The sequence below is a fragment of the Littorina saxatilis genome, linkage group LG1 (genome assembly GCF_037325665.1).
Source record: "Littorina saxatilis isolate snail1 linkage group LG1, US_GU_Lsax_2.0, whole genome shotgun sequence".
NCBI lineage: Eukaryota > Metazoa > Mollusca > Gastropoda > Littorinimorpha > Littorinidae > Littorina > Littorina saxatilis.
In genome coordinates, this window is record NC_090245.1 from 12,319,342 (window position 1) to 12,345,471 (window position 26,130).

Genomic DNA, 26,130 nt, shown 5'->3' on the forward strand with positions numbered 1-26,130 from the left:
GGGAAAAATTAGCTGATTATAAAGAACAGGACATTACTACCTGTTATTGCTAGCTTCCTCAGCTTCATTAACCTATGAAAGGTAACATTTCCTCATCTACATTAACATTTAGACACACAAACTGCATGCAAATAAGGGCTAACTACAAGTGACATGCATGATAACAGCTAAATACTGAAGTCGATCATTTCATCTTCACTGCTGCCCTGGAGACAACATTTACAGTTGCAGGCCTGGAAATTCACTGATCGACCCGTTTTTATTCATCTGTTCTGCTACTGTATGTTGAGTGGAAAAAGCCATGTGAAATTCGAAAAACTTTGCACATTCATGTTTGAAAAAACAAAATCTGTAAAAAAAAAAAATTTAAAAGGGGAAAAAGGGGGGGGGGGGGGGGGGGGGGAGGGGGGGGAGAAAAAAAAAGAAGATTTATCTTCTAACTAACAGAACCTAATGGGGTGCTTAAAAACCATTTGCTTAAAACCGTTGTCATCAAAAGGCACAGGTGAACACTGGAATTGGAAATGGAATGCACAGGTTTAATTCTCTTTTCACTTTGTTTCTGATTTCACTGGCAAATTCAAACACTGAAGCAGACATGTTGAACAGCTGTAAAAGGTGATTAAATAATGCTGAACATTGGAAACTTCTGCCAAAGCCACCCACCAAGAGCAAACAAAACTTTAAATTAATTAAACACAACTTTTGCGTGCACCTAAAGTTGAACTGTAGACTTCATCTTGATAATGAGGTTGAAATGTCAAGCAAAAATAAACAAAAGTGAGGTTGAATTACCAAGCAAAACGCATGTCATCTGGGAATGGGTAAAAGAACACAGAAAGGAGTGCAAAAACTACCATTTGCATTAAAACATCTCTGCATAATTTACAAGCCAAAGAGTAAAAAGCTTCGCAAAGTTGTGCATTTGTTCAGATAATCTGTTGCCAGTTTTCTGGACAAATTAAAAAATAAGTACTTTTCTTTAAGAACAAACGATTGAATACAATACAGGCAGTACTTTATTGAGCTAGACACACAGCCCATTCAAGAAGCATAGTATTCACACAAGAGCAGTGCTTTCTATGCCAACGCTAATCATATCTAATATGATAATAATAAATAATTACAGGCAAATACTTTCTTTCGCAACAAATCAGAAAAAGCTCAGAGTACCTGATCTAAATGGACAAATGAAGAGTTTTAGGAATGAGGCAATTAAAACCTAATGCACAACAAGCCTTTGACATCAACTTAGAAATCCTTTAAACCTACAGTTTCTGTCATCTGATCACTTTTGGAAAATCTACAAACTTGTTTTGTGTTTCCCTTTTATCCTTAAAGCTTCAGATAACAGTATAATATATAGTAATCTATCTATGTAACAAGTTTTGGTCAAAAACACAACAGACTGGAATATTCTAAATTTTTCTCTCAAATCAAAGGTATGACTGAGTCTGAATGAGGTGAGAACACGTGAATTCAGACTCTGATTCGTCTGAACTTCACAAAAAGAGAATGTTATATTGGTAAATGTTATATTGGTAATTAAAACTGTGATCTTAGGGAAAGGGAAGAGCTAAAGGCAGATAGCCAGCTGCCTTGAAGTCAAACATTAGACCACTGGGTTCACAATTTACACAATACAGTAGTCTTGAGGAAGCAATCATGTATTCATAATAATATTCACACATAGGCAATACACAACTTTTCTTGATTAAATAATTTTGCTTATTTCTATCTACCATTAATCATAAGTGGAATGAGCGTAATAAATAAGTATGTATACCTTCCCTTACATATAATTGCACTTTGTAAACTTCAACACAACAAAACCTTGAACGTTCCCCTAACTGCATTTTTCGCAGTATCACAGAAATATAGTATATGTTTCATTTAAGAGAGATGGGAAGAAGACACAATACAAAATAAACACATGTATAATTGCTCTCCTACAATTTCTTCGACAAGTCAGGCAGTTTCCCAAGCACACTGGCAGAAATGAGCATGTGCGCAAAAGCCTTTGTTTTTCAAACGTCAAACAATAGCATGCACTTTCTGTCAAGTGATCCCAAAACTCACAGTTTCACTGGAATGTTAGGGCGGGGATGTAGCTCAGTCGGTAGCGCGCTGAATTTGTATCCAGTTGGCCGCTGTCAGCGTGAGTTTTATTTCTCAGAGTCAACTTTGTGTGCAGACTCTCCTCGGTGTCCGAACACCCCCGTGTGTACACGCAAGCACAAGACCAAGTGCGCACGAAAAAGATCCTGTAATCCATGTCAGAGTTCGGTGGGTTATAGAAACACGAAAATACCCAGCATGCTTCCTCCGAAAGCGGCGTATGGCTGCCTAAATGGCGGGGTAAAAACGGTCATACACGTAAAAGCCGTGGGAGTTTCAGCCCATGAACGAACAAACAAACTTGAATGTTATCCGAAAACATCTTAAGGAGGAAAGACAAACCTCATGAAGACGAATAGTTATCTTCTGTTGGTTTGCTTGAAACTGTCACACGCATGTTAAGTCCTTACTTGTACAAACACTTGTTTTCGTTGAATACAACTCTCCAGAACACAATGCTGAACACAGTATCCACTTTTGTAGACTCTCATGGAACTCTGACACTGCTCCGTTTTTCCAAATTCACTGGCTACGCCTGCATCAGAGTCTCTGTTATGAAAATATTCACAATCTTTTTGTAGACTCTCAGGGAACTCTGACACTGCTTGTTTTTTGCGCAAAATAAATCCAGCTCCGTTTTCCAAAATTCACTGGCTACACCTGCATGAGGCTCTCTGTTATGAAAATATTCACAATCTTTTTGTTTTCAAGGCTTTGAGTTTTAGAGTTAGGTGGGTGATAAAGCGTCAGACCCAACAAGACCCTCCTTGCCTGCCTCATAAAATCACACAACAGTTTTGTTTGTCATCGTCACCGACCACAGGAGCGTTGGTGGGCGCGACGTATCTTCGTAACTGTCCATCAGCAGGGTTGTAGTGCACGGCATTATTGTTGTTATTATGCCCGTTCTTGGCCTTATCCACAGGCGCTCTGCCTTGAACAGGGGAGCCTCCACCCGAGGGGTTAGGACGCTGTTGGCGACCCCCGCTAACACTGTCCAAAAACATGTTCTGCACCGCTTGGTCCAGCAAGTTCTCACGAGAGTTGGACCGATGTTTCTTCAAGTCCGACAACGTCGACCCAGACTGGCGTCGCTCGTGCGTGGCCCCTGGGTGAGGGGGAGGCGACTGGGGCGGAGTTTGCTCATCATCACTGCTCGCATTCTGGACCGACGCGTTCTGCGAGTCGGCAACCTGCACAGCGTTTTGACCGTTAGACTGCTTGGTGGGATCTTCTCTTCTCTGGTTTGCAGGGGAAGACTGTCGTTGTTGCTGCGGTTGGTTGGGTCTGTTCGAATTTGATGGTGCCAGGGGCTTAGCCTTAGCACCGGTACTCTTTGAAAGAGAGTCGGGGTTGTTGACGCTGCGGGGTTTGGGGGTGGGTCTGTTGATGTTGATGGTGGTGACTCCAGCGGTGGGTAGGGCGGAGGGTGCAGTACCATCCAGAGTGTCAGGTTTGCTAGCGGGTGGGGATGGCTGTTGTCTGCTGTCATCGTCACTGGTGACCACGATGTTCACCTCGTCTAAGTCAGTGGGTCTGAGATTCTCCTGATCTTCCTCTGCTTCCTGTTGACAGAAAATACATCACAGTCAAGCTTGTGAATTATATAAAGTCTCTACTGTGATTATCTTATTTCAAGAGCCAATGTACATCAAGTTCATTTGTGCATAGTATACCGTCTCAGTGAGTGTCTTATCACAGCTTTGCTTTCTGTTTCTTGAAGCCAAAACATCTCAAAGAATCCCCTGCAGCCAATCCTACAAGTCACGATGAGACCGTCTCACAGATTGGCAGTTTTAAACTTTGTTTGGTTACAGTTAAACATATTTCTGCAAACACATTCATATGTGTGTGAATTTCTTTATTGAGTTTTTTTTCTTATTTTGGACTGTGGGAGAGTTTTGTGCTTCTCATCACAGATGGTCTTCCTTAGTTCAACAACTGCAATAGAAAACAAGTCGCGTAAGGCGAAAATACAACATTTAGTCAAGTAGCTGTCGAACTCACAGAATGAAACTGAACGCAATGCAACGCAGCAAGACCGTATACTCGTAGCATCGTCAGTCCACCGCTCATGGCAAAGTCAGTGAAATTGACAAGAAGAGCGGGGTAGTAGTTGCGCTGAGAAGGATAGCACGCTTTTCTGTACCTCTCTTCGTTTTAACTTTCTGAGCGTGTTTTCAATCCAAACATATCATATCTATATGTTTTTGGAATCAGGAACTGACAGGGAATAAGATGAAAGTGTTTTTAAATTGATTTCGAAAATTTAATTTTGATAATAATTTTTATATTTTTAATTTTCAGAGCTTGTTTTTAATCCAAATATAACATATGTATATGTTTTTGGAATCAGAAAATGATGGAGAATAAGATGAACGTAAATTTGGATCGTTTTATTAAAAAATTTTTTTTTTTTTACAATTTTCAGATTTTTAATGACCAAAGTCATTAATTAATTTTTAAGCCACCACGCTGAAATGCAATACCGAAGTCCGGGCTTCGTCGGAGATTGCTTGACCAAACTTTCAACCAATTTGGTTGAAAAATGAGAGCGTGACAGTGCCGCCTCAACTTTCACGAAAAGCCGGATATGACATCATCAAAGAAATTTATCAAAAAAATGAAAAAAACGTCTGAGGATATCATGCCCAGGAACTCTCATGTCAAATTTCATAAAGATCGGTCCAGTAGTTTGGTCTGAACCGCTCTACACGCACGCACACACACACATACACACATACACCACGACCCTCGTTTCGATTCCCCCTCTATGTTAAAACATTTAGTCAAAACTTGACTAAATGTAAACAAGAGCAAACGCTCGATCGAGTCACTTTCGCAGTTCTGAATATTATATGAGGCATCAGATGGACAGGAAGAAATTGCTATTCACAACACAATGAGTCACGTTCACATAAAATTTGAGCCCGGTCACTTTTATAGTTTCCGAGAAAAGCCCAACGTTAAGTTGTGTGTTGCCGAACAGAAAAGGCTAGTTATCTCCCTTGTTTTTCTGATAACGTTCGTAAAAGGCTACAGATGTAAATACTTTAATGTAAAGAATAATCCTACAAAGTTTCAATCACATCCGATGAACTTTGTCAAAGATATAAAATGTCTAATTTTTCCTTTGACGCTGACCTGTGACCTTGAAAAAGGTCAAAGGTCAACGAAACCATCGTTAAAGTGTAGAGGTCATTGGAGGTCACGACTAAACAAAATATGAGCCCGATCGCTTTGATAGTTTCCGAGAAAAGTCCAACGTTAAGGTGGTGTCTACGGACGGCCGGCCGGCCGGACGGCCGGCCGGACAGACTAACACTGACCGATTACATAGAGTCACTTTTTCTCAAGTGACTCAAAAACTAATGTAATAGGAGAAAACACTGTATCCCTCTTCAGCGTTAACATAGGAGTATGATTTACTGGGCAATCACATCACAAATACAATGTAAAATTTATGCATATACGCACATGCACTGCTTGCTTACACACCAACAGACTGACACACACACAATGCAGTGCACACCTTCTGAGAATTCAACCATACAAATTAACCTTCACCAGATCACGCTTTGGACTACACAGTCCGGATGATGTGGGTCGTGTACGACCCATACTTCCCAAAGAAGGATTCAACGTAAAAAGTATGGGTTGTACACGACCCACGCCATCCGAATAGGGATCAACGTTTTTCCGCCTCTTTGCAGAGTATGGGTCGTACACAACCCACGTCATCCAAATAAGGATAAACAACGTAAAATTCCTTACGTACTTTCATATGGGTCGTCCACGACCCACATCGTCCGAACTGTGTAGTTCAAAATACGTCATCGTTTATTAGTTTGTTTAGAAAGATAATCTTTTAAAAGTTGGGCAGTGGGAAGGTCGTATGGTGATTGGAGATTACATAAAGTCTCAAATAAAAACTCCAAATAGTTTCAGAAATAAAGACGATTTTGTGAGGCTCTGGGTCGTCCACGACCCACGGTGAAGGTTAATTTGAGAAAAAAACATCTCATCTTACCATAAGCAGTTCCTCATCATGCATAAGGTTGAGTCCAAAGTGTAAAGCCTCCTCTTTCTGTTCTTTCTTGAACAGCTGACTCTTGTCACCACGCATACTGCTCCGGCGCATAGATGTACTGGAACAAACATTGCAACAGCAGCATGTTTAACATAGACCAAAACACAAGTATAGTACTACCATCAACAATTTCTGCAGCTGCAAAAGCAGTTGCATAGTTGATGTGTGGAGTCAAATGCAATAAGCAGAGAAGACTCAGTCCTGGTACTGCATGTACGTACATCAGTATCCTTCTTTGTATTAATGACAACAATGCCCATTAGGCTAACCATCAGTCTTTATTTCAGTGATAATGATATGCAGTAAAGCAGTCTACAGCACTGGCAAAGCAAAGCAGACTTGCCACGCAATCTTGAACTGAACAACCAAAAACTGTTAGCAAGGTTGGAAAATAAATTGTATTCAAACAAGGTGCATTATATGGCTGCATGAAAATGTGTTCAGCTAGAAAAAGCTACACACCGCGCTCTTAACAATTATATATCTAAAGAAACTAAATTCAAGCGCTCACAGCTAGTGTATTTAATTTCTTTCATCCTACATTCAAAAGCTCTCCATCTAACTAAACCACCCCCCCCCCTTCCCCGTCTCTATAGACCACTATAATAATCATCACAAACTATCTAAAAGAATCACTTTGCTCTAAATTTGCTATTTCAAGCTATCACACGAAAAAAGCAACTTATACTTACAACAACAAAAACGAACAGAAAAAAATACTGAACAAGATAAATGAGACAACAAAACTGAAGGGTAAATTCAATCGTCTCTTTCATGCAAACTGCAGTTAAAAGCAGCCGGGACATTGCAAACAGAAAATTTAAAGAAGGGAGTTTGGGCAATCAAAAATAAAATGCTTGTCTCAATTGTGTTTACAGGGAAATACCATCTCAAAGATTTGTATCACAGGTCGTTAAAAAGGGCAAATAAAAAAATAAAAACAAACACACAAACAAAAACGAATATACAATCTGACTAAACAAACAAACATATACAAAGCTCTGCGTTTCTTGCATGCTGCGTATTTATAAATCTCTCAAGAAACATATGCAAAATTGACAGACTCAAAATCAAGATACAGCCCTTACCCTTCCACCACAGCCAAAGCAGATGTATCTGACAATGATCATCAGTTTCCATCAATAAGCTCTTAAAACTCAGGCAGCCATCTGGCTTTACAAATCAGCTCTGAATGTTTGTTCACCCTCCCCAAATAATCAAACATTACAATGTAAGCACCACATACATACCAATTCATACTTTATAGTGATTAGTGATATAAATTTTCTCAATTGAAATTCACTTTGAAGGTAGACAAAACATATATTGGAGGACACTAGTGGGGATATTAAAGTCAAGGCAGTCATAATAATATTGACCGGGATGTGGGGAGGGGAATCAAGACTCAGGGCTGGACACACTTAAAGGGAGAGTCAGGCAACTAATTTAAAACAAGAACATCAAACCCAGTATGGACAAGACAATTACACTTCAAACACTGTTAGAGAAATCAAATTCTCTATAATAGTACTGTTATCACCATTTACTTTGTTCACACCTGCAAAATCGAACAAAACTCTTCAGCCAGTACCATTAGTGAAGGTTTGTTTCTGGCACTATAAATGTCCAGCCTTTCTACCAGCAATATTCTTTCTTTCTTTCTTTCTTTCTTTATTTGGTGTTTAACGTCGTTTTCAACCGTTCAAGGTTATATCGCGACGGGGAAAGGGGGGGATGGGATAGAGCCACTTGTTAATTGTTTCTTGTACCAGCAATATAATTATGTGCGAACCATTAAATCAAACCCAGCCAGCACACCAAACAAATTATTCCAGAGATGAAAAGAAAGACAGACAGAATCAAAAATAAACAAAAGGAGGTGGCCTGGTGGGATAGGGGGGAAGGGATGGGATGGGCAAAAAGACAAAATCAACTGCTCACGTACACTATCAAATCTAACATTTTAATAACGAGTACTTTTTGTTTCCATACTCAAAATCCACAGAGGTAGAGATGAATAAAGGTCAGAACAGAAGTTTAAAGGACAATTGAATTCTAAAATGTACAGAAGACAAAAGAAGAAGAAAAAAAGAAAAAAAGAAAAACGGGTTTTGTAAAATATTTTGAAACAATGCGCTGGTTGATTCACAGACGAAACTCTGCATGCACTGGTAAGTAAATGCAAACCGAAAAAAAAAGGATTAGAACTCAGAACATAAGTTACGTCAGCAGACAGTCACAAGTAATAAGAATACAAATTACAATACACATACAAAACAACATTGCAATATGAGTTCAGCCTTGGATAATGATACATGGACACCAAAAAGCCTGGTAAGGCAACAACAGAGAATATGGTTATGTGCTCTCAGTTTCTGTCTAACCTGACGTTGGTTTTCAGATTCAGTGAAGTATTGGAACTATACAGGGAATCAGACGATTGTGCAAGCCTGAAAGAGATGACAGAGCAAGCGATAATCTAGTTGATAATTGTGGGCTGTTTTGCAAGCAGCACAAGGAAACAAAAAATGATCCGCTGTGGCCTATAAACAGCTCCTGTTGGTGCAAAAACATTGAACACATAAAAAAAATAAAATTAAAAAAAATAAAAATAAAAGCAATGAAATGTAAATGCATTAAACAGCGCTGTAAAATTTGAAACAGTCAAGCAGACCTCTTTTACAATTACCTGATATGCAATTTTATTTTCAAAGAAAAAAGTCAAAAGAAACAAAAAATAAAAGATAAGTGTAGAACTCATGTAGTATAATTATAAATTGTAAAACAATTTAACTGATAAAAGTACTTAAAGGTAGGACAACTTTTTGAAGAGAGAGAGAGAGAGAGAGAGAGAGAGAGAGAGAGAGAGAGAGAGAGAGAGGATGGGGGGAGGAGGGCCGGATCACAAAGAGAGGGAGAAGGCCAGTCTCAGTTCCATTGTTTTTATGGGAGTATGGCAGATTTAAATGCAAGTATCAAACAAACTTTGATATTGAAGGGCTCATATCTCATGAATGAAGTACAAAGTGTGCGTTCATGAAAGCCGACACTTTACTGCAGGCTTGGAAGGTGCAACAACAAAAGAATATGACTGAATAATACCCCACAACGCATAATTAATGCCTGACATATATATACGACCACAGTTTTGCTTATACATGTATGTTTCAACAGGGAAAGACTATTTTGTAGGATATAATTAAACTCTCAAAACAAATAATGACCGACAGGATTCCAGTTTTTTTCCAGGCTCAGGAATTCTTGTAACTTAATTAAGTGCACAAAGACAAATGTTAATTTTGGTTTCAATCCTGTTTGTGGAGAAAAATAGCAAAGAAAGACAACAGAAAGGAGAGAAAGAAGGCAATGACAGACAATAGACAGCAAAGAAAAAAAATTAAGAAAGACCACTCGTCAAGAAAAAAGTAAAAGGTGCAAATCACAACCTCATCTGTCATTATTGTTCAACTCTGTAACACAAACAGGGAAACTAAAACCATTCTGTACACCAGAAAATTGATACGGGCCACGGAGTTAAATACAAAAACAACCAGGAAACAATAGTAACATTGTGCTGGTGAAGACCCGACCTTTCAAACAGGACTTTAACACAAGTGTGCGCTTTCTGTAGCATGTGGTATCAGCCCCCAAACTGATTCCTAGCAAGATAATGGTCTACTTACAACTAACGTGGCTCTGCTATCAGTGCTAAACATAAAACTGTTGGCTTGTTATCAGAGGCACTAAGGAAAACAACAACTATGTAGTACTCTGAGAATGAGACTAAAATTCCTTGGATACAGGAACAGAATGGACCAGAGGAAAAAAAAAGAAAAGATAAAACATACAATGAATCTATTTCTATCAATTTGAAACATCTGGATTTGAACAATTAACAAGTCACGTTGCATTTACAGGATGTTTGGCACAAGAATTCACAAAATTCAACAAATACAACAAAGCAACTTTATTGGTTATGCAAATTAGAATCAGGGGAACACAGCAGTGGAAAATTCCATCAGCCCTTATCATAAATGCCCTTGTTATCACAAGAATTTTTGTAGAACAGATTTATATGCCCTCATCTGTCAGTTGTAAAATGCAAGTACATGTATATCTTTTCAACATAAAGAAACGCCTTCATACTCTTTGTTCTGTATCTATACTGAAACTCTTCCTCGGAGAGAACAAACCTATAAGATATATGTACTTGAATATATATAAGTAGCTTTAAACACAGTGACAGGACTCAAAGATGTCCCATACCCCTTAAAATCTGAATAGCCAGTCATGCCAAAGCTTCACATACTTAAAACAAAGACCCCTGTACACCTTCTGAATACTGATGATACAGTAGACTCCCCCCCCTGAATAGCCAGTCATGCCAAAGCTTAACATACTTAAAACAAAGACCCCTGTACACCTTCTGAATACTGATGATACAGTGGACTCCCCCCCCCCCCCCCCCCCCCATTAAAACCTCCAAAAATCTGAGGAAATCGGGTCTTAAAAAGGAGTGAGTCTTAATATGGGGGTAAATTTACAGGTTATGAACAGAAAGTCTGAGAAAACAATGTCTTAAAAAGGAGGGAGTCTTAAATTGGGGGGTCTTAAAAGGGGGGGGGGGGTCCACTGTAGTAAACAAATGAAAGCACAAACTAGAACCCACTCACTGCCATCACACTCCATTTTGGACTGATCAGCAATCCTTTTGATCTTCCCCCACCCCCTTGTATACCCATCTCCTCCTTCAAACCAGATGCATCAATGAACAGCATCAATGAACAGCATCAATGAACAGCATCAATGAACAGCATCAATGAACAGCATCAATGAACAGCATCAATGAACAGCATCAATGAACAGCATCAATGAACAGCACCAATGAACAGCATCAATGAACAGCATCAATGAACAGCATCAATGAACAGCATCAATGAAAGAACCAACAAGACTCTACCTCAGTACCTGGGTTGTGCTTAAAAGCAGATACATGTATAGGGAGGGGACTGTATTGACTGCAATGCAGAACTAACTGTTGTTCTTTTTTTACCGCCTTTCATAATATCCCTAGATAGCAAGCGCCATACAAGTGCCTTTGAAATAATTGTTTATTTAACAACAGGAAAACCAACAAACCATGCATTGGGGCTGAAGCAAATAAGATAAGCGGGTTACAAGCACCAGAACTTAATTCACTTCCCCCTGTTTGTTCGGCTGCAAAGTTATATAATTATGCTGGACTTAACACAACTGTACATTTTTCTATCCCATGATAATTAGTCGACTAACATCACGGGACTCAAGCAAACAAACAAACGAAGCGTCTTTATTGTCGCATAGCTATCAGCCATTTTAACCCTCCATACTCGTCAATTCTTCCCAGACCTCCCTCCATCTTTAACGGCCACTAAAACATTACCTGCCAATGTACCTCTCCCTACCCCCTATACCCTCTACCCCCATAGAAAGCGTTTTAGAGAGCTCAGAGCCAGACCCTCTGCAAACAATACCATAAAATGTACATGAGCTTTCAGTAAAATATCAAGTTGAAGATCTCAGGCTTCTCCATACAAATTCTCTCTCTTTGGAGTACAGTGGTGACCGTCTTGAGGTTAGTTTTGAAAGAAAGTCAAGTCAAAAGTATACCTCCAGAGAAAACACCACACACATAAATAATGAAAGAAAGAAATTTACTCTTTCTTTATTTCTTTATTTGGTGTTTAACGTCGTTTAAAAAAAATGTACTCTATCAGTCAGGTAAATAGGTCACAGAGTGACAGAAATGTATGGAATGATTAGCTTCAATTAATAATCAGACCAAGAAAAAGAAGAAATGTGTCTTCACTCTGATTAAAAGCTTGTATGTTCTTATACTATTCAACAGACCTCTGACAAAATACTGAACAATGTTTACTAATTGATTTCTGTGATTCTGAACATTATGCCTTATCCCTTCTCCTGGCAGGTACTTGATCAAACATGCAGTTCATGCCTGTCCCCGACTTTGCCCAGAATATTCAAAAGAGTTCTAGTTCAGAGAGGAACAAGGGAAGATGAGATAGCAAGGATGCCACAGATATAAATATCAATATATGTACACAAAGGTTCATGATGCACAATGTCTAATTTACCTCCCGATTGACTGAAACTCTGTAGTATGGCCGCGCAGATTCAGACTACGCACAGAAAAACAATACACAAAACAAATACATTTGGGATCATGTCCTCTCTGGAGTAAATAGTTTTCACACATTCAATCAGCTTATACACAAAATATCTGTTTAGTTCAGCAAGCATAGTATTAGATATGTCTTCAGTATAAAGCGTTCTAAGACAGGGTGCAAGAGCTACATCTACAGATGATATTTCTGACAATACGCTCACATATATAACTTATAAATTGAGGTTGATGTTAAGAAATAATCAATTGGCTGTATGGCTATACCAAGCAGGGATTCATTTTGTTACTGTCAGTTATTCTTAGACATGCGTAGTCATGAATATGATCAGTTAGTGTTACTAGTTCCTGCTCATTCCCTAGAAAACTCCATCCACTTATAAATCCCTGATTTGTAAAGCTTTTAAATATTAACTTCACAGAGCATGAAAAACCAATTGTACCTACAATGCATCTGCACAGGTATTTTAGGGATGATTTATTGACATGAAAAATAACACCATCCAGAAATGAGTCTACAACTGCACCATAATGTAAATAATGGAATTTGGCAAACACTACACCTGACTTTATGGTCAACCATTGTCACAGAAAAAACTAAAACTGATGCCAAGAAGAACACCAATAATAATGCTAAAATCATAACCCTCTAATGTGAAATTAAAACTCAAAGGAAGCACTGAACACTACCCCACTTGCCTATTTATCAAAACCAAAAGGATTTCCCAAGGCTGTGGTTAAATCTGAAATGCACGGTAAACACTCACTTTCTTGAGCTGACCCGGTGTTTTCGTTGAGAACCTTGCCGCTGCTGACGAATGGATCTCTTTGACTCTATTTCATCTTTCAAATCCAGGATCCGTTGCTTCAGATCCGGATCATCAGCAAGGTCTGAAATAAATGCAATGCAGCAGATGGCATAACTAAAAGGCACATGTTTTTCTGTGACAGAAAAACATTTTAATCCTTTCATGAAGCACTGATGCTCTCTCTCTCTCTCTCTCTCTCTCTCTCTCTCTCTCTCTCTCTCTCTCTCTCTCTCTCTCTCTCTCTCTCTCTCTCTCTCTCTCTCTCTCTCTCTCTCTCTCTCTCTCTCTCTCTCTCTCTCTCTCTCTCTCTCTCTCTCTCTCTCTCTCTCTCTCTCTCTGTGTGTGTGTGTGTGTGTGTGTGTGTGTGTGTGTGTGTGTGTGTGTGTGTGTGTGTGTGTGTGTGTGTGTGTGTGTGTGTGTGTGTGTGTGTGTGTGTGTGTGTGTGTGTGTGTGTGTGTGTGTGTGTGTCATGCACACATTCAGAACAGCATCTTACAAATTGTTTTGCTCACCAAATGCGGTTTCTCCATTCTTGGTTTTGGAGTCAAGGTCTGCCCCACTCTCCACCAGCAACTCCAAAACATCTTGCTGTAAAATGTAAAGTTGAAAACGTTCACAATGCAGTCAGCTCTCACAATCAATATGCATAACAATGAACATGGTAACGTAGAACTAGAAGTTTAATCTTTGTCAGTCACACACAGACACAGTAACGTAGAACTAGAAGTTTAATCTTTGTCAGTCACACACAGACACAGTAACGTAGAACTAGAAGTTTAATCTTTGTCAGTCACACATAGACACAGTAACGTAGAACTAGAAGTTTAATCTTTGTCAGTCACACACAGACACAGTAACGTAGAACTAGAAGTTTAATCTTTGTCAGTCACACACAGACACAGTAACGTAGAACTAGAAGTTTAATCTTTGTCAGTCACACATAGACACAGTAACGTAGAACTAGAAGTTTAATCTTTGTCAGTCACACACAGACACAGTAACGTAGAACTAGAAGTTTAATCTTTGTCAGTCACACACAGACACAGTAACGTAGTTCTACTAGAAGTTCAATCTTTGTCAGTCACACACAGACACAGTAACGTAGAACTAGAAGTTTAATCTTTGTCAGTCACACACAGACACAGTAACGTAGAACTAGAAGTTTAATCTTTGTCAGTCACACACAGACACAGTAACGTAGAACTAGAAGTTTAATCTTTGTCAGTCACACACAGACACAGTAACGTAGAACTAGAAGTTTAATCTTTGTCAGTCACACACAGACACAGTAACGTAGAACTAGAAGTTTAATCTTTGTCAGTCACACACAGACACAGTAACGTAGAACTAGAAGTTTAATCTTTGTCAGTCACACACAGACACAGTAACGTAGAACTAGAAGTTTATTCTTTGTCAGTCACACACAGACACAGTAACGACTAACGTAGAACTAGAAGTTTAATCTTTGTCAGTCACACGCAGACACAGTAACGTAGTTCTACTAGAAGTTTAATCTTTGTCAGTCACACACAGACACAGTAACGTAGAACTAGAAGTTTATTCTTTGTCAGTCACACACAGACACAGTAACGACTAACGTAGAACTAGAAGTTTAATCTTTGTCAGTCACACGCAGACACAGTAACGTAGTTCTACTAGAAGTTTAATCTTTGTCAGTCACACACAGACACAGTAACGTAGAACTAGAAGTTTAATCTTTGTTAGTCACACACAGACACAGTAACGTAGAACTAGAAGTTTATTCTTTGTCAGTCACACACAGACACAGTAACGTAGAACTAGAAGTTTAATCTTTGTCAGTCACACGCAGACACAGTAACGTAGTTCTACTAGAAGTTTAATCTTTGTCAGTCACACACGGACACAGTAATGTAGAACTAGAAGTTTAATCTTTGTCAGTCACACACAGACACAGTAACGTAGAACTAGAAGTTTAATCTTTGTCAGTCACACACAGACACAGTAACGTAGAACTAGAAGTTTAATCTTTGTCAGTCACACACGGACACAGTAACGTAGAACTAGAAGTTTAATCTTTGTCAGTCACACACGGACACAGTAACGTAGAACTAGAAGTTTAATCTTTGTCAGTCACACGCAGACACAGTAACGTAGAACTAGAAGTTTAATCTTTGTCAGTCACACACAGACACAGTGCAAATACCCAGTAACACCCTTATTTCAACACACAGTAACTAAGTGAGAAAAAAATTCTGCAGCAAAGTTTACTCAGCAGGCAATTGACCAGTAGCTTACATTTAAATGGTGGAGAAAACAGTGTGACAGAAAGACCGAAAGATTAACAGAGCTTAGACCAGCAGACAGACAGACAGAAGCAGGAGATGTGCCACTGCTAGCTAAGCCCATTATACAGACAGACAGAACTCGAAAACTTTAATACAGAAGGAGTATAGTGTTATGTCCGCATGGTCCTTTCTTACAGCTAGTCTTTGCTACAAGTACAACAAGAACAGCGGAAAATGAAAATATTAAACAAACAACCAAACTGCATAAAAATTGAAGCAAACTAGCTGAAAAATCCAAACTGGTCAACAGGTAAACACTTTCAAGCAAGGGGATACAAATACAAACAATAATCATCAAAAACAGTAAAGACAGAAAGAAACAGAGAGACACTTAAGGCAGATGAGCTACTATCCTACCTGAGCCCAGTAAGCAGCCGCGTGCACAGGCTGCCATGACTCGTTGTCTCTGGTATCCACAGACACATGGTTGTCCAACAAGAACTCCGCTACTTCTATGTATCCATTGGCAGCTGCTACATGAAGCTGGAATGAAACAGGGAATCAATGATGTTCAATGTAATCACTGACCAATGTGAGGCCTATTTGCTTTCCAAATTAACAGGCCTGGTGCAGTGAATGCTCTTGGCACAGAAAGGATATTGTCATTGTATGTAGATTTTTTCTCCATGCTTGTTTGCGTTCATACTTTTCCATCTACTTTTTTTTATTACTTCGTTTTTGTTGTCGTTATTGACACAATGAACATAACCTACAGAAATCAAGTCTGTGCTCTTGTTTCAAGAGGAATCTGCACTGTCACAGCCAGAAGAACATGAAGCTTCACCTTTAACATATTTTAGTATGCATCTATAGATAGCTCCAAACCCTTGTACAAAGAAATTTTAAGAACATGTATATATGCCAATTTCTCCTGTCAGCAGTATAGGTATACTAAAACATTTTATCTAATGCAAACACCTAAAATAATGTTCTCAGATAAGATCTCAGCAAAAGGAAAGTGAAGGTCAGAGGGGAGCAAACATATGCTGCTGTGTAACAGTAAAGACAAGAATGACAAAGCAGAAAGAAATGGAGGAAGGCAAAAGAGGAAAAGAGAAGAGCTTGAGAAAGTTCTAAGATCAGGGTTCCACATCACGTAGAATTAAGGGTATAATACCCTTTGACCGATTGTCACTCATACCTTGTGAAAAATCCGGAAGGGGTATAAAAACCCTTTACTTTTTTCCTGAAAGGGTATGAATACTCTTGACTTTTGGGGTTGTGTGGAACCCTGTAAGATATTATAAATATAGCAATTAATATCACTACCATAGTTGCTCCATGATTATCCAGAACTTCCAAGTCTCCCCCTTTGCTGGCATGTTCCTTGAGGTCGCTGAGCATCTGATGTTCTGTGGCTAACCGCGTCATGTCAATTTGTTCTTGTGTAATCCCTGTCCAGCAAATAAGAAAAAAGTGTATGAAAGTAAAATGAGCATAGTTATAGTAGCCAACTATAATAATCATATATGCATTGGAGAATAACTGTTAGTAGTACAAATTAAAACAAACAAGAGGCGAAGCCATCAAGGCTCACGTAAGAAATCGACAAACAGTAACACACACACACACACACACTCACACACACACACACACACACACACACACACAAAGAGCATAGGTGAAACTGTGCCAGAAAGCGAGACACTAGATCTAGATCTGTCTGTCTGCATGTAGCCTACTTACAGGGACACGACTGCCAACTAGTCTCGGCCCGCTCAAAATAATAATGACCGAGACTTTCAGTACTTCCTTCGCGTGACGTCTAACCCTCTTACGTCATAATGTGACGTCAATGTAATGTGACGTCTTCAAATGTTAGAGTTTCTACCAAAGACATACACACGCACGCACGCACGCACATACGCACGCACGCACAGACAGACAAAGTTACGATCGCATAGGCTACACTTACGTGAGCCAATAAAAATCATATTGATGTCGCACACAATAACATATGCAGACACAACAATATTGTTTTACATATTATTAATAATTGTTCATTTGTGTAATGTAAAGCCTCAAGCTAAAAGTAAACGTAACAGTTTGTTTTGGTGGTTTTTTGTGCCACATGTGAATGCCTGTTGCTGTACAGCCATACAAACAGACACCATGTTTGTTGATAGTACTGCCTTATTGAGTACATGGGCATGCTGCATCTGTAGTGTCATCCCAAACAAACGAAAAACAAAAAACTGTTAGTAGTTACAATCTCTCAAAGAAAAGAAGGCAGTGTGAAATTCAAGAAAGCAAAACATCTTCACAGAAACGCAGTGCAATACAGTGGAACCCCCTTTTAAGACCCCCCAATTTAAGACTTCCTCCTTTTTAAGACCCTCCTTTCTCAGATGTTCTGTTCATACTATCATAGCCTCTGTAAATCTACCTCCATTTTAAGACTCCCTCCATTTTAAGACTCCCTCCATTTTAAGACTCCCTCCATTTTAAGACCTGCTTTTCTCAGATTTTTGAAGGTCGTAAAAGGAGGGTTCCACTGTACTTTCAGTTAAAAGTCTGTGCTCACCTCTCTTGGCCATTTCCGTTTCAATGTGATCCAGCGTGACTTCATCCTCACAGATGTCGTACGGCATGTTTCCATCAGCGTTCACTGCCAGCAACTCTGCCCCCCTGAAAGCCAAGTAAAAACTCTTAGCTTCTCAATGACAGTTTATCAAAACTCAGCTGAGATGGACATGAGTAAAAAACAAACTAAGAAACAAACAATAGCATACATAGAAAAACACAGATGACTTAATGTAAGTCTTTACCCCATTTTAGGTTAGTTTCCGCTTTAAACAAATACTTTTTTGTAGAGTTTTTTTGACAGCAACGTATTTCATTCTCAAAGCACACAAACGTCTTTTCACAGGTACACACACGTGTACCCATGGCGAGCGCACACACAAACACTATGACACACGCATGCATGCATAAATGCACACAAACACAGTGACACATACACAGTGACACAAACACAGTGACACATACACAGTGACACAAACACAGTGACACAAACACACGCATGCACACACACACACACAATCACTTGTACCACCTACCCCAACAGACCAGTCACTCACCTGTCAATGAGATGTTTGCACAGTGTTACATGGCCACAGGTTGCAGCAGCATGTAAGGGTGTCCACATCTCAGTATCACATGCATTGACATTGGCGTTGTAATCCAGAAGCAGCTTCATCATCTCTTCTGAGTCATCTATGCAGCACTGAATAAAAAGAAAATCAAAGCATCGTTACTAACTAGGGAGGACAATGGATACTGACTAGGGAGGACCTTACAAGTTACATTCATACACAGAAATGTAATAAATCTATCAGTATGTAATGTATGCATTATCACACATTTCTCAATTAACAATTACTTATCCCTTGCTTTCATTTTTTCCCTTTCTTCTTTCTTTTTTACTTACTTTCTTTTCGCTGGTTCGTCTGTTTGTTGAGGTATTATTATTATTTATATTGGCACGGTTGGCCTAGTGGTAAGGCGTCCGCCCCGTGATCGGGAGGTCGTGGGTTCGAACCCCGGCCGGATCATACCTAAGACTTTAAAATTGGCAATCTAGTGGCTGCTCCGCCTGGCGTCTGGCAATATGGGGTTAGTGCTAGGACTGGTTGGTCCGGTGTCAGAATAATGTGACTGGGTGAGACATGAAGCCTGTGCTGCGACTTCTGTCTTGTGTGTGGCGCACGTTATATGTCAAAGCAGCACCGCCCTGATATGGCCCGTCGTGGTCGGCTGGGCGTTAAGCAAACAAACAAACAAGCAATTATTATTTATTTTATTTGTTGTTGCTATTTTTCTGTCTGAAAATTTTTCTCGAACTTAAAATTCTCTGAGCTTGCTTGCATAGGGTCAGAAGTTTTCTTTTGAACAAAAAATGTTGAACAACTGAACGAAAGACGCAGGTCTCTCTTGTTAAGTTTCAGACTATCCTGCACCAAATGCCTTAATGGAGATCGAAGTCAGTAAGCGTCTGCTCCAAAAATGTGATTTTATTCTCACCTGGTGCAAGGCTGTCAAGCCGTCTTCGTTGGTTACATCAGGACTTACTCCACTCTCCAGAAGTCTTTTCACTGAAACAGAAAGGTCACCAAGTGTCAGTTCCGGGAATGCCAAATAAGCAAAGGTTAAGAGGATCAAGGCTCAGTCTATATACTAATGTTAAAAGAACCAAATTTCAGCACTCTTGATATATATATATCTCCCAGTTCTTTATCAGTTTATGGTTGCGCTTACGTAAATCAATTGTAAAAATTAGCCACGGTCCTCATGCGCACTTATCAATATCATCATCTATATACACCACCCTCATATATGCACCATCAAACTCATGCTTGTTTAGAACTTGAAAACGAAGAGTTGTTATTGGAGGGAGATTGTCTGTCTGATGAAAATTATCCATAGCAATTTAGCATGTCCTGTGCCATTCTTATGTAGAAACTATTCTTACAATACAATACATTGAAATACATGTTCTGTACCTATCTAAAAGTTTTTGATTAAAGGGTACCATGAGTCAGTGATTTGAAGAACAAAGCAGTGATGAACAGTACTACTGAACATTTGTACAATATGCAACCCTTCTGGTGAACTTTGTGAGATTAATAGCCATGCAATGTGCATGTAAGTTTGTAACCATGTTGCAGCAAAGAATTTCTCTCAAGGACAGCTGCTGTGCAAACTGCTAGAGCTACTGTCAGATATTTAATCTGAGCAAAACAAGTACTTCAATGGCCATCTGTGACTCTCTCATCAAACTTTATGTGACTAATTCATCAGTAATTGAGCAATGCTACTGAGCCTGACAAGTACCCAAAAACCTGCTGTTAAAATAGATCTGAATGATATGAATGAACAAGTTCAGCTCACATGGTGAATTAAAAAAAACCAAACAACGACACATCAACCTCCGCTTCCTTAACCTTCACCGTGCTTCCTTGGTCGTGGACAACCCAGAGCTTCACAAAAGTGTCTATATCTCTAAAAATTATTAGGAGTTTTTGATTGAGACTTCATGATTGTAATCCTCAAACACCATAGAACCTTCCTACCGACCAATTTTTATAGGATTATCTTTGTAAACAAACAAATAAATGACGTCATTTGAACAACACAGTCCGGCGGTAAAGAGTGTATCCCTATTTGGATTGGCGTGGGTCGTGTACGACCCATAATTTTTTACGTTAAATCCTCCTTTAGAAAATATGGGTCGTACACGACCCACATCATCCAGACTGTGTAGCCCAAAGCGTAATCCGGTGAAGGTTGAACTGAACTAAACTCATCTTTCAATTTGTTTCAGTTGGTGAATCGTTACATCTGTAGTTCTTCTTTCTGTTCTATCGTCTGTCTTCTTTTTAGTCTACTTTGTTTGTTTGTGTGCCTGAAGACGACCCTTGGGTTGAAATGTTGCTGTTATTCGTTATGTATTCTTCGTTCACACACGAGTACCGGGTACATTATTTTTTTGGTCTTTTCATGAACTGAAAAAGTTATAAACATAAACAAATCAAAGCCAAGTCAACCCTCAAGATAAAATAACCTCTTGATGTGTATCCGGTCCTATCTATGTTACTTTGTTAGGCACCTCCACTTCTGTTATGGCCGATTTTTCAAACTGCTTCGGCAACAGTTGCATGCTCTTCTCTCACAACCCCTGTATCTTAAGTATCTTTTGACAGAAAGCCGCATTGTGTAGATCATCGCAATACCAGGCAGACAAACGTATCTCACAGTCACAGTTCTTTATTGTATTTAACACACGCTGGCAAACGTTTCTTACGACATGTTATGCAAATGGCTTATTTTGGCTGGTTGACAAAACAGCAATCTGATTTACAAAGTCTAACACTAACAGTAACAATGTTCATCCCTCACACATGACTCACTGGGTAATAGAAAACAGTGGAACTTTTTTTTTTGGATTGAAGTTTGAGCTACCGTGAGTGTGAGAAAAAAACACAAAAGAAATAGTATTTTTACTTTTTACCTTTCTGGTGAGGTGTGGTATGTAATTTTCAAAGCCCCAAGGACCAAAGGCTATGATCAATGATAGTGTAGAGTGAAGGGGGGGGGGGGGGGGGGGGAGATGAGAGAAAGTGGAGATGTCACAGCATTGGAAGGCTAGAGATTTCGCTGCTTCACAATAGATAGTGGGAGGATTCCCACAGGCTGCCCTTCAAAGGGAACAAACAGGGAACACCTCCCCACTCTGGTCAGACTGCCCAAGGGCTGTGATCAGCCAACCTAAATTATTACTAGGCTACCCATATAACTGTTGTTTAACGTAGCAGTTTCAGGTGTGGGGATGCTATTGCTATACCCCCCCACCCCCCACATAACTCTAAGGCCAAATGAAAATACATGTTGGTTTAGGGTAACTGACCAAAAAAGATAGGGAAGGTACGTCAGCTTTTTCTCTCTTTTTTTCTCTCTTAAATTTAGTCGATTTAAAAGGTTACTTCCCTTAATCTCTTGCATCTGCTCCCAAGCTTTACAGGTGAAGTTCTTTTTACTATAGTACCCTTCTGTCCCTCACTACCCTCTGTGCGTATAGTCTGTTGACTAGTGTTATTATTACATGTACAACGAGACTGAAATTCCATGAAATGAGTCGCTGAATTTAAAAACAGTGGCACAACTTCATATATATATTTGATATTAAATCTTTCATTGTATGACAAATGGAGGAATATTTCTACTAAAAAAAAAAAAAAAAATTCTGTCAAGATCTAGATGAAAACCTCTAAAAAGATATATAAAAAATGTCCACCCACCTTCGGTCAAATCATTCCTGGCAGCAGCCTCCAGCAATGCTATGTTGGGAGCGAATATGACACGGCCCTTGTTGCTTTTCTTCGGCCGTTTTTGCTGCGCATTCTTGTCCTGGTTTTTCTTTTTCTTTGTGCTCTCTTTGTCCAGCTGTCGCTCATACTGTCCAAACTTTTTCAGTTGCTGGGTCCTCCGTTTCCTGGCGTGTTTCAGGCGGTCTTGCGTGGTCATACGCTCCACTGACCCCATCTCTTGCACCAGTTCATAATGCTCCATGGTACTGATTATAGCTTTCCACACTTGCTGTGCACTCCACTTTTAAAGGTTATCCGTCAACTCAAGAGTCAAGGGAAACAGTTTTGTCAAACGCATATAAAATATGAGTGGGGACGTGTACGCTTGTTGCGAAATAACTTTCGCTCACAATTTTTTTGGATGAACTGTTTAATATAATTCATGCTGTAGATCACTACTCCGTTCTGTTCATGTATCAAGCGATCCCAGGAAAATCTCAGTTCCAGTTCTTGGGGTTCAGTGACAAACTATGCGGATCAGAAATGCAGGTCTTCTGACCCATTGTTTGAATCTGTAAACTCCTGAAATTTATGAGAATGCTGCACACGGCACAGGCATATTTCTACATCACTGATGTGATGAAAACTCTGGACCAAGCATGGAGAATATCCTTACAAAAAGGGATGAGGAGTGACTGGCTCAGTCCGACAGTCGTGTCCTACCTGATCAGTGAAAGCCTGGGGTCTGCAAAGTCAAAAAGAAAGTTATAAAGATAAGATTAATTCTGATTACAATTTAAAGTAACATTAAACCCACATGTTTTTCAAGGGTTTATAATACATTCAACTCACAAACAAAAACAAGGTGGCGTGCTTTTACAGTGGGTGCATTAATTTTCCTGGAGGCAGCGTACATTCCAACTAACTGCCCTTTGAAAGTTTTTACTAAACATAATATATGTGAGCCAAAGATTCTTTCTTTCAACTGAGTCTGAAACTTTTTCCTAATCAGTTTGTCTGTTTGATCAAATAGCTCACTTCAAACTCCTTTAGAACAATTAGAAGTAAACATGACCACTCTCACTAACGTTCACCCATCATAACAAGTAAACACCTTCTCTCTACCTTCACCAACAAAACCACACATGATTCATAGGTTACAGCAAGCCACAAAAGTCAAAACTGCAATTACATGGATCAGCTAGAAGGTTTATGACTTAAAGTTACAGCACTGATGATATGACACAAAGAGACAAATAAAACAAAACCACAGCAGCCCCGCCCCTTAATGAGCGAGAGAGGTAAGGTAAAAGTACCAGTGCTCTCACTGATTCATGCAGGACTTTCACATGTTGAAAATTATCTTTCATCACACAGCTCTGCAAGTTGAAATCCCTAGCTATGTACGGGGACAGGCAACTGTCAGTGTCACTCTGCGTTATCATTCGAAAATCAATGCTAAAAACAACATTCATTTTTTAGAATTTCTGTCTACTTCAGTACTTGACACCAGCAGCTAGCATATAAATTTCCACAAAAATATCAGATGGTGTAATAACTAAAGCATAAAAAAATTCCCACAGAATAATCGCAGCACAACAGTTGATGGACTAGCTGTTCCTATCAGATAATTCTCAGGGAATTTTGGTTCCCTTTGACAGTTAATAATATTACATCATCTGATAACATATATAACAACTTTTCCCTCTTATAATTCACAATACCATCTAACGAACTACCCTGTGGCCATGTGAAAACTATATAGTGCTATGGTGAAAAATACTGATCACTTTCCACATTTTTTTAATCTCAAGTTAATGTCAATTTTCGTACACATAAAACCAGTCGTTCATTTTATGCTGTGTTCTTCTAACAAACAAAAATCAAAAATCAATGGAAACAGAGTTAATGCGTCCTTGTAATTTTGGTAGACATGTAGCTAGCTGTGACATGCAGGCTAGTATAGCTAATTTAGTTTACATCTTTGCTACAGCTGGACTCGATGTATTAATTTATACGTGATTTGTCATTCACAGGAACAGTACAAATTTAGGAAAAATACAGCACATGGGTCTCGAAAATACATTGTCCGAATGCCACCGTAGTGGTTGACAAAGGTTGCCTTTCAATTCTATTTAATGTTTGAACCTATGATACATGTATTATTATGCAATGAGTTTATGTGGAAAACATCTTTTTGACACATGTTCCTGTATGCTACATAATATCACGCAAACACACAGAACTCACACAACATCTACAATTCTGTTGTCTCTTTAGAAATCCCTGGAAGATGAGTACTTTTGCTACAATTCTCGGATGTAGCAATGAATGCATGCCCTTAAAAATTTCCTTTGTTTTGATAGTTTATCACACCAACGAACAAGGAGCGAGAGGATAAACACAGTTTGTGTGCAGGCAAGTGAGCCATTAATAAGCATTCAGCACATCAGAAACCTGTGTAGCAACTTTTTCAAGTAGTCTCACTATCTAAAAACATCAGCCACAAGGATTTCCCAAGCCATTGAGCAAATACCCCAGCACACGGCAGCAGCTTGCCAAGTTGGGTTTCCTTCCCACACAATGACAGCAACACTTCAAACAACAACAGTGGGCAAGAATCAAACTTGTCATGTGAATATTATTCGCCAATTACCACTTGTGCTCATTCACATTCATGCTTCGACTGTCAATTTTCACTTCCTTGCGGCTCGTCTTGCACTTTTTAGCACCTTCATGCTGCCTTTTCTACGCTCTCGTGAGCCCGGTGAGGGCAATCCTACGGTACGCGTCATAACCCTGCCACTAAATAAGCCAGTGTTGTTGCTCAAGTATGCTGCCGGGTTTATGGAATATTGGCCTGTGTCACTTGTTCTCCGTTTGGCTTAGCCAAGATCTATGACCCTCCTACACAATTGCCAACTGCACACATAATACTAACATTCCAACTTCGTTCTGGGCGGATGCTGGTGACAAATTCTGTCGATTAATCCACCGCAGGCTGAACCGCCTGGCCACAGTCACTCTTAAAAATCGAGGAAAAAGAACACAAAGCCATCAACTGCCGATTTGCAGCCAGTAACAGGGTCAGAACAGTGGCAAAAAGTGTTGTTACGTTTGAGTATCAGGTCGGCAATCTTTGAAGTTTTCTAACAAAGTGGGTCATACTTGCGACGAGCAGACGACACACTTACGACGCTGAACAAAAAGCGGCGATCGGGCGAAATGTAGTCCATACATTAAAAAATTTAGAAATCAAAAGCAGAACGGGCGCATAAAATGACACACAACCCACCTGACAGACCCCGTTAGTTGAGCTGTCGCTTTTCACTGCTATTCCTGAGTCGCCGACATTTCGGTGTCGCTGGGGCAGATGGCGCTGAACGTCAGTTCCGCCGATCATGTGACAGGTGGAAATGTCAGGTGTGTGCTGACGACTTGAGAGCAAGGTGCTCAGTCCTGAAGCTGCCTGTTATCTCTTTTTTTGTCTATCTCAGCGCGTAAACGGTTTCAATCCGAGTAAATAAAATTTGAATTAGTTAAGTTTTAAAAGGGATATTATGCTCCAGCGGTAAGGGCCCTCACATTCATATGACTGAAAGGCGTGTCAAGTTCAGTGACTTTCGGAAGAGACACATAGGGGCCTACTGACGATGGGGCAGAAAATGGCACTAATTTCATATTCTAAACAGATACTGCCATGCAGCATTCGCCGAACGAAAAATGATCAGTGTTACTCAATTCTGACAATTTCAACCAATATTTGACACAGCTTATTGCATTATAGAAATTCAGTATT

General features: G+C 39.5%; 1 protein-coding gene across 2 annotated transcripts; it reads right to left on the reverse strand.

The window, feature by feature from the left end:
* Window positions 1–395: 395 nt before the first annotated feature.
* On the reverse strand, window positions 396–25,704 carry LOC138961810 (protein phosphatase 1 regulatory subunit 16A-like). Of its 2 annotated transcripts, XM_070333486.1 has the most exons (12): window positions 25,627–25,704; window positions 22,323–23,076; window positions 19,549–19,619; window positions 18,606–18,751; window positions 18,050–18,153; window positions 16,795–16,919; window positions 15,883–16,008; window positions 13,711–13,786; window positions 13,157–13,280; window positions 12,343–12,387; window positions 6,149–6,266; window positions 396–3,683 (listed from the first exon to the last, which is right to left on the reverse strand). In XM_070333486.1, exons 2-12 carry the CDS (start codon window positions 22,591–22,593, stop codon window positions 2,895–2,897), a joined length of 1,995 nt encoding a protein of 664 aa, XP_070189587.1. In that variant the 5' UTR covers window positions 22,594–23,076; window positions 25,627–25,704; the 3' UTR covers window positions 396–2,894. The 2 variants fall into 2 exon arrangements, with proteins under 2 accessions (XP_070189587.1, XP_070189592.1); XM_070333491.1 differs by lacking the exon at window positions 12,343–12,387.
* Window positions 25,705–26,130: the final 426 nt, after the last annotated feature.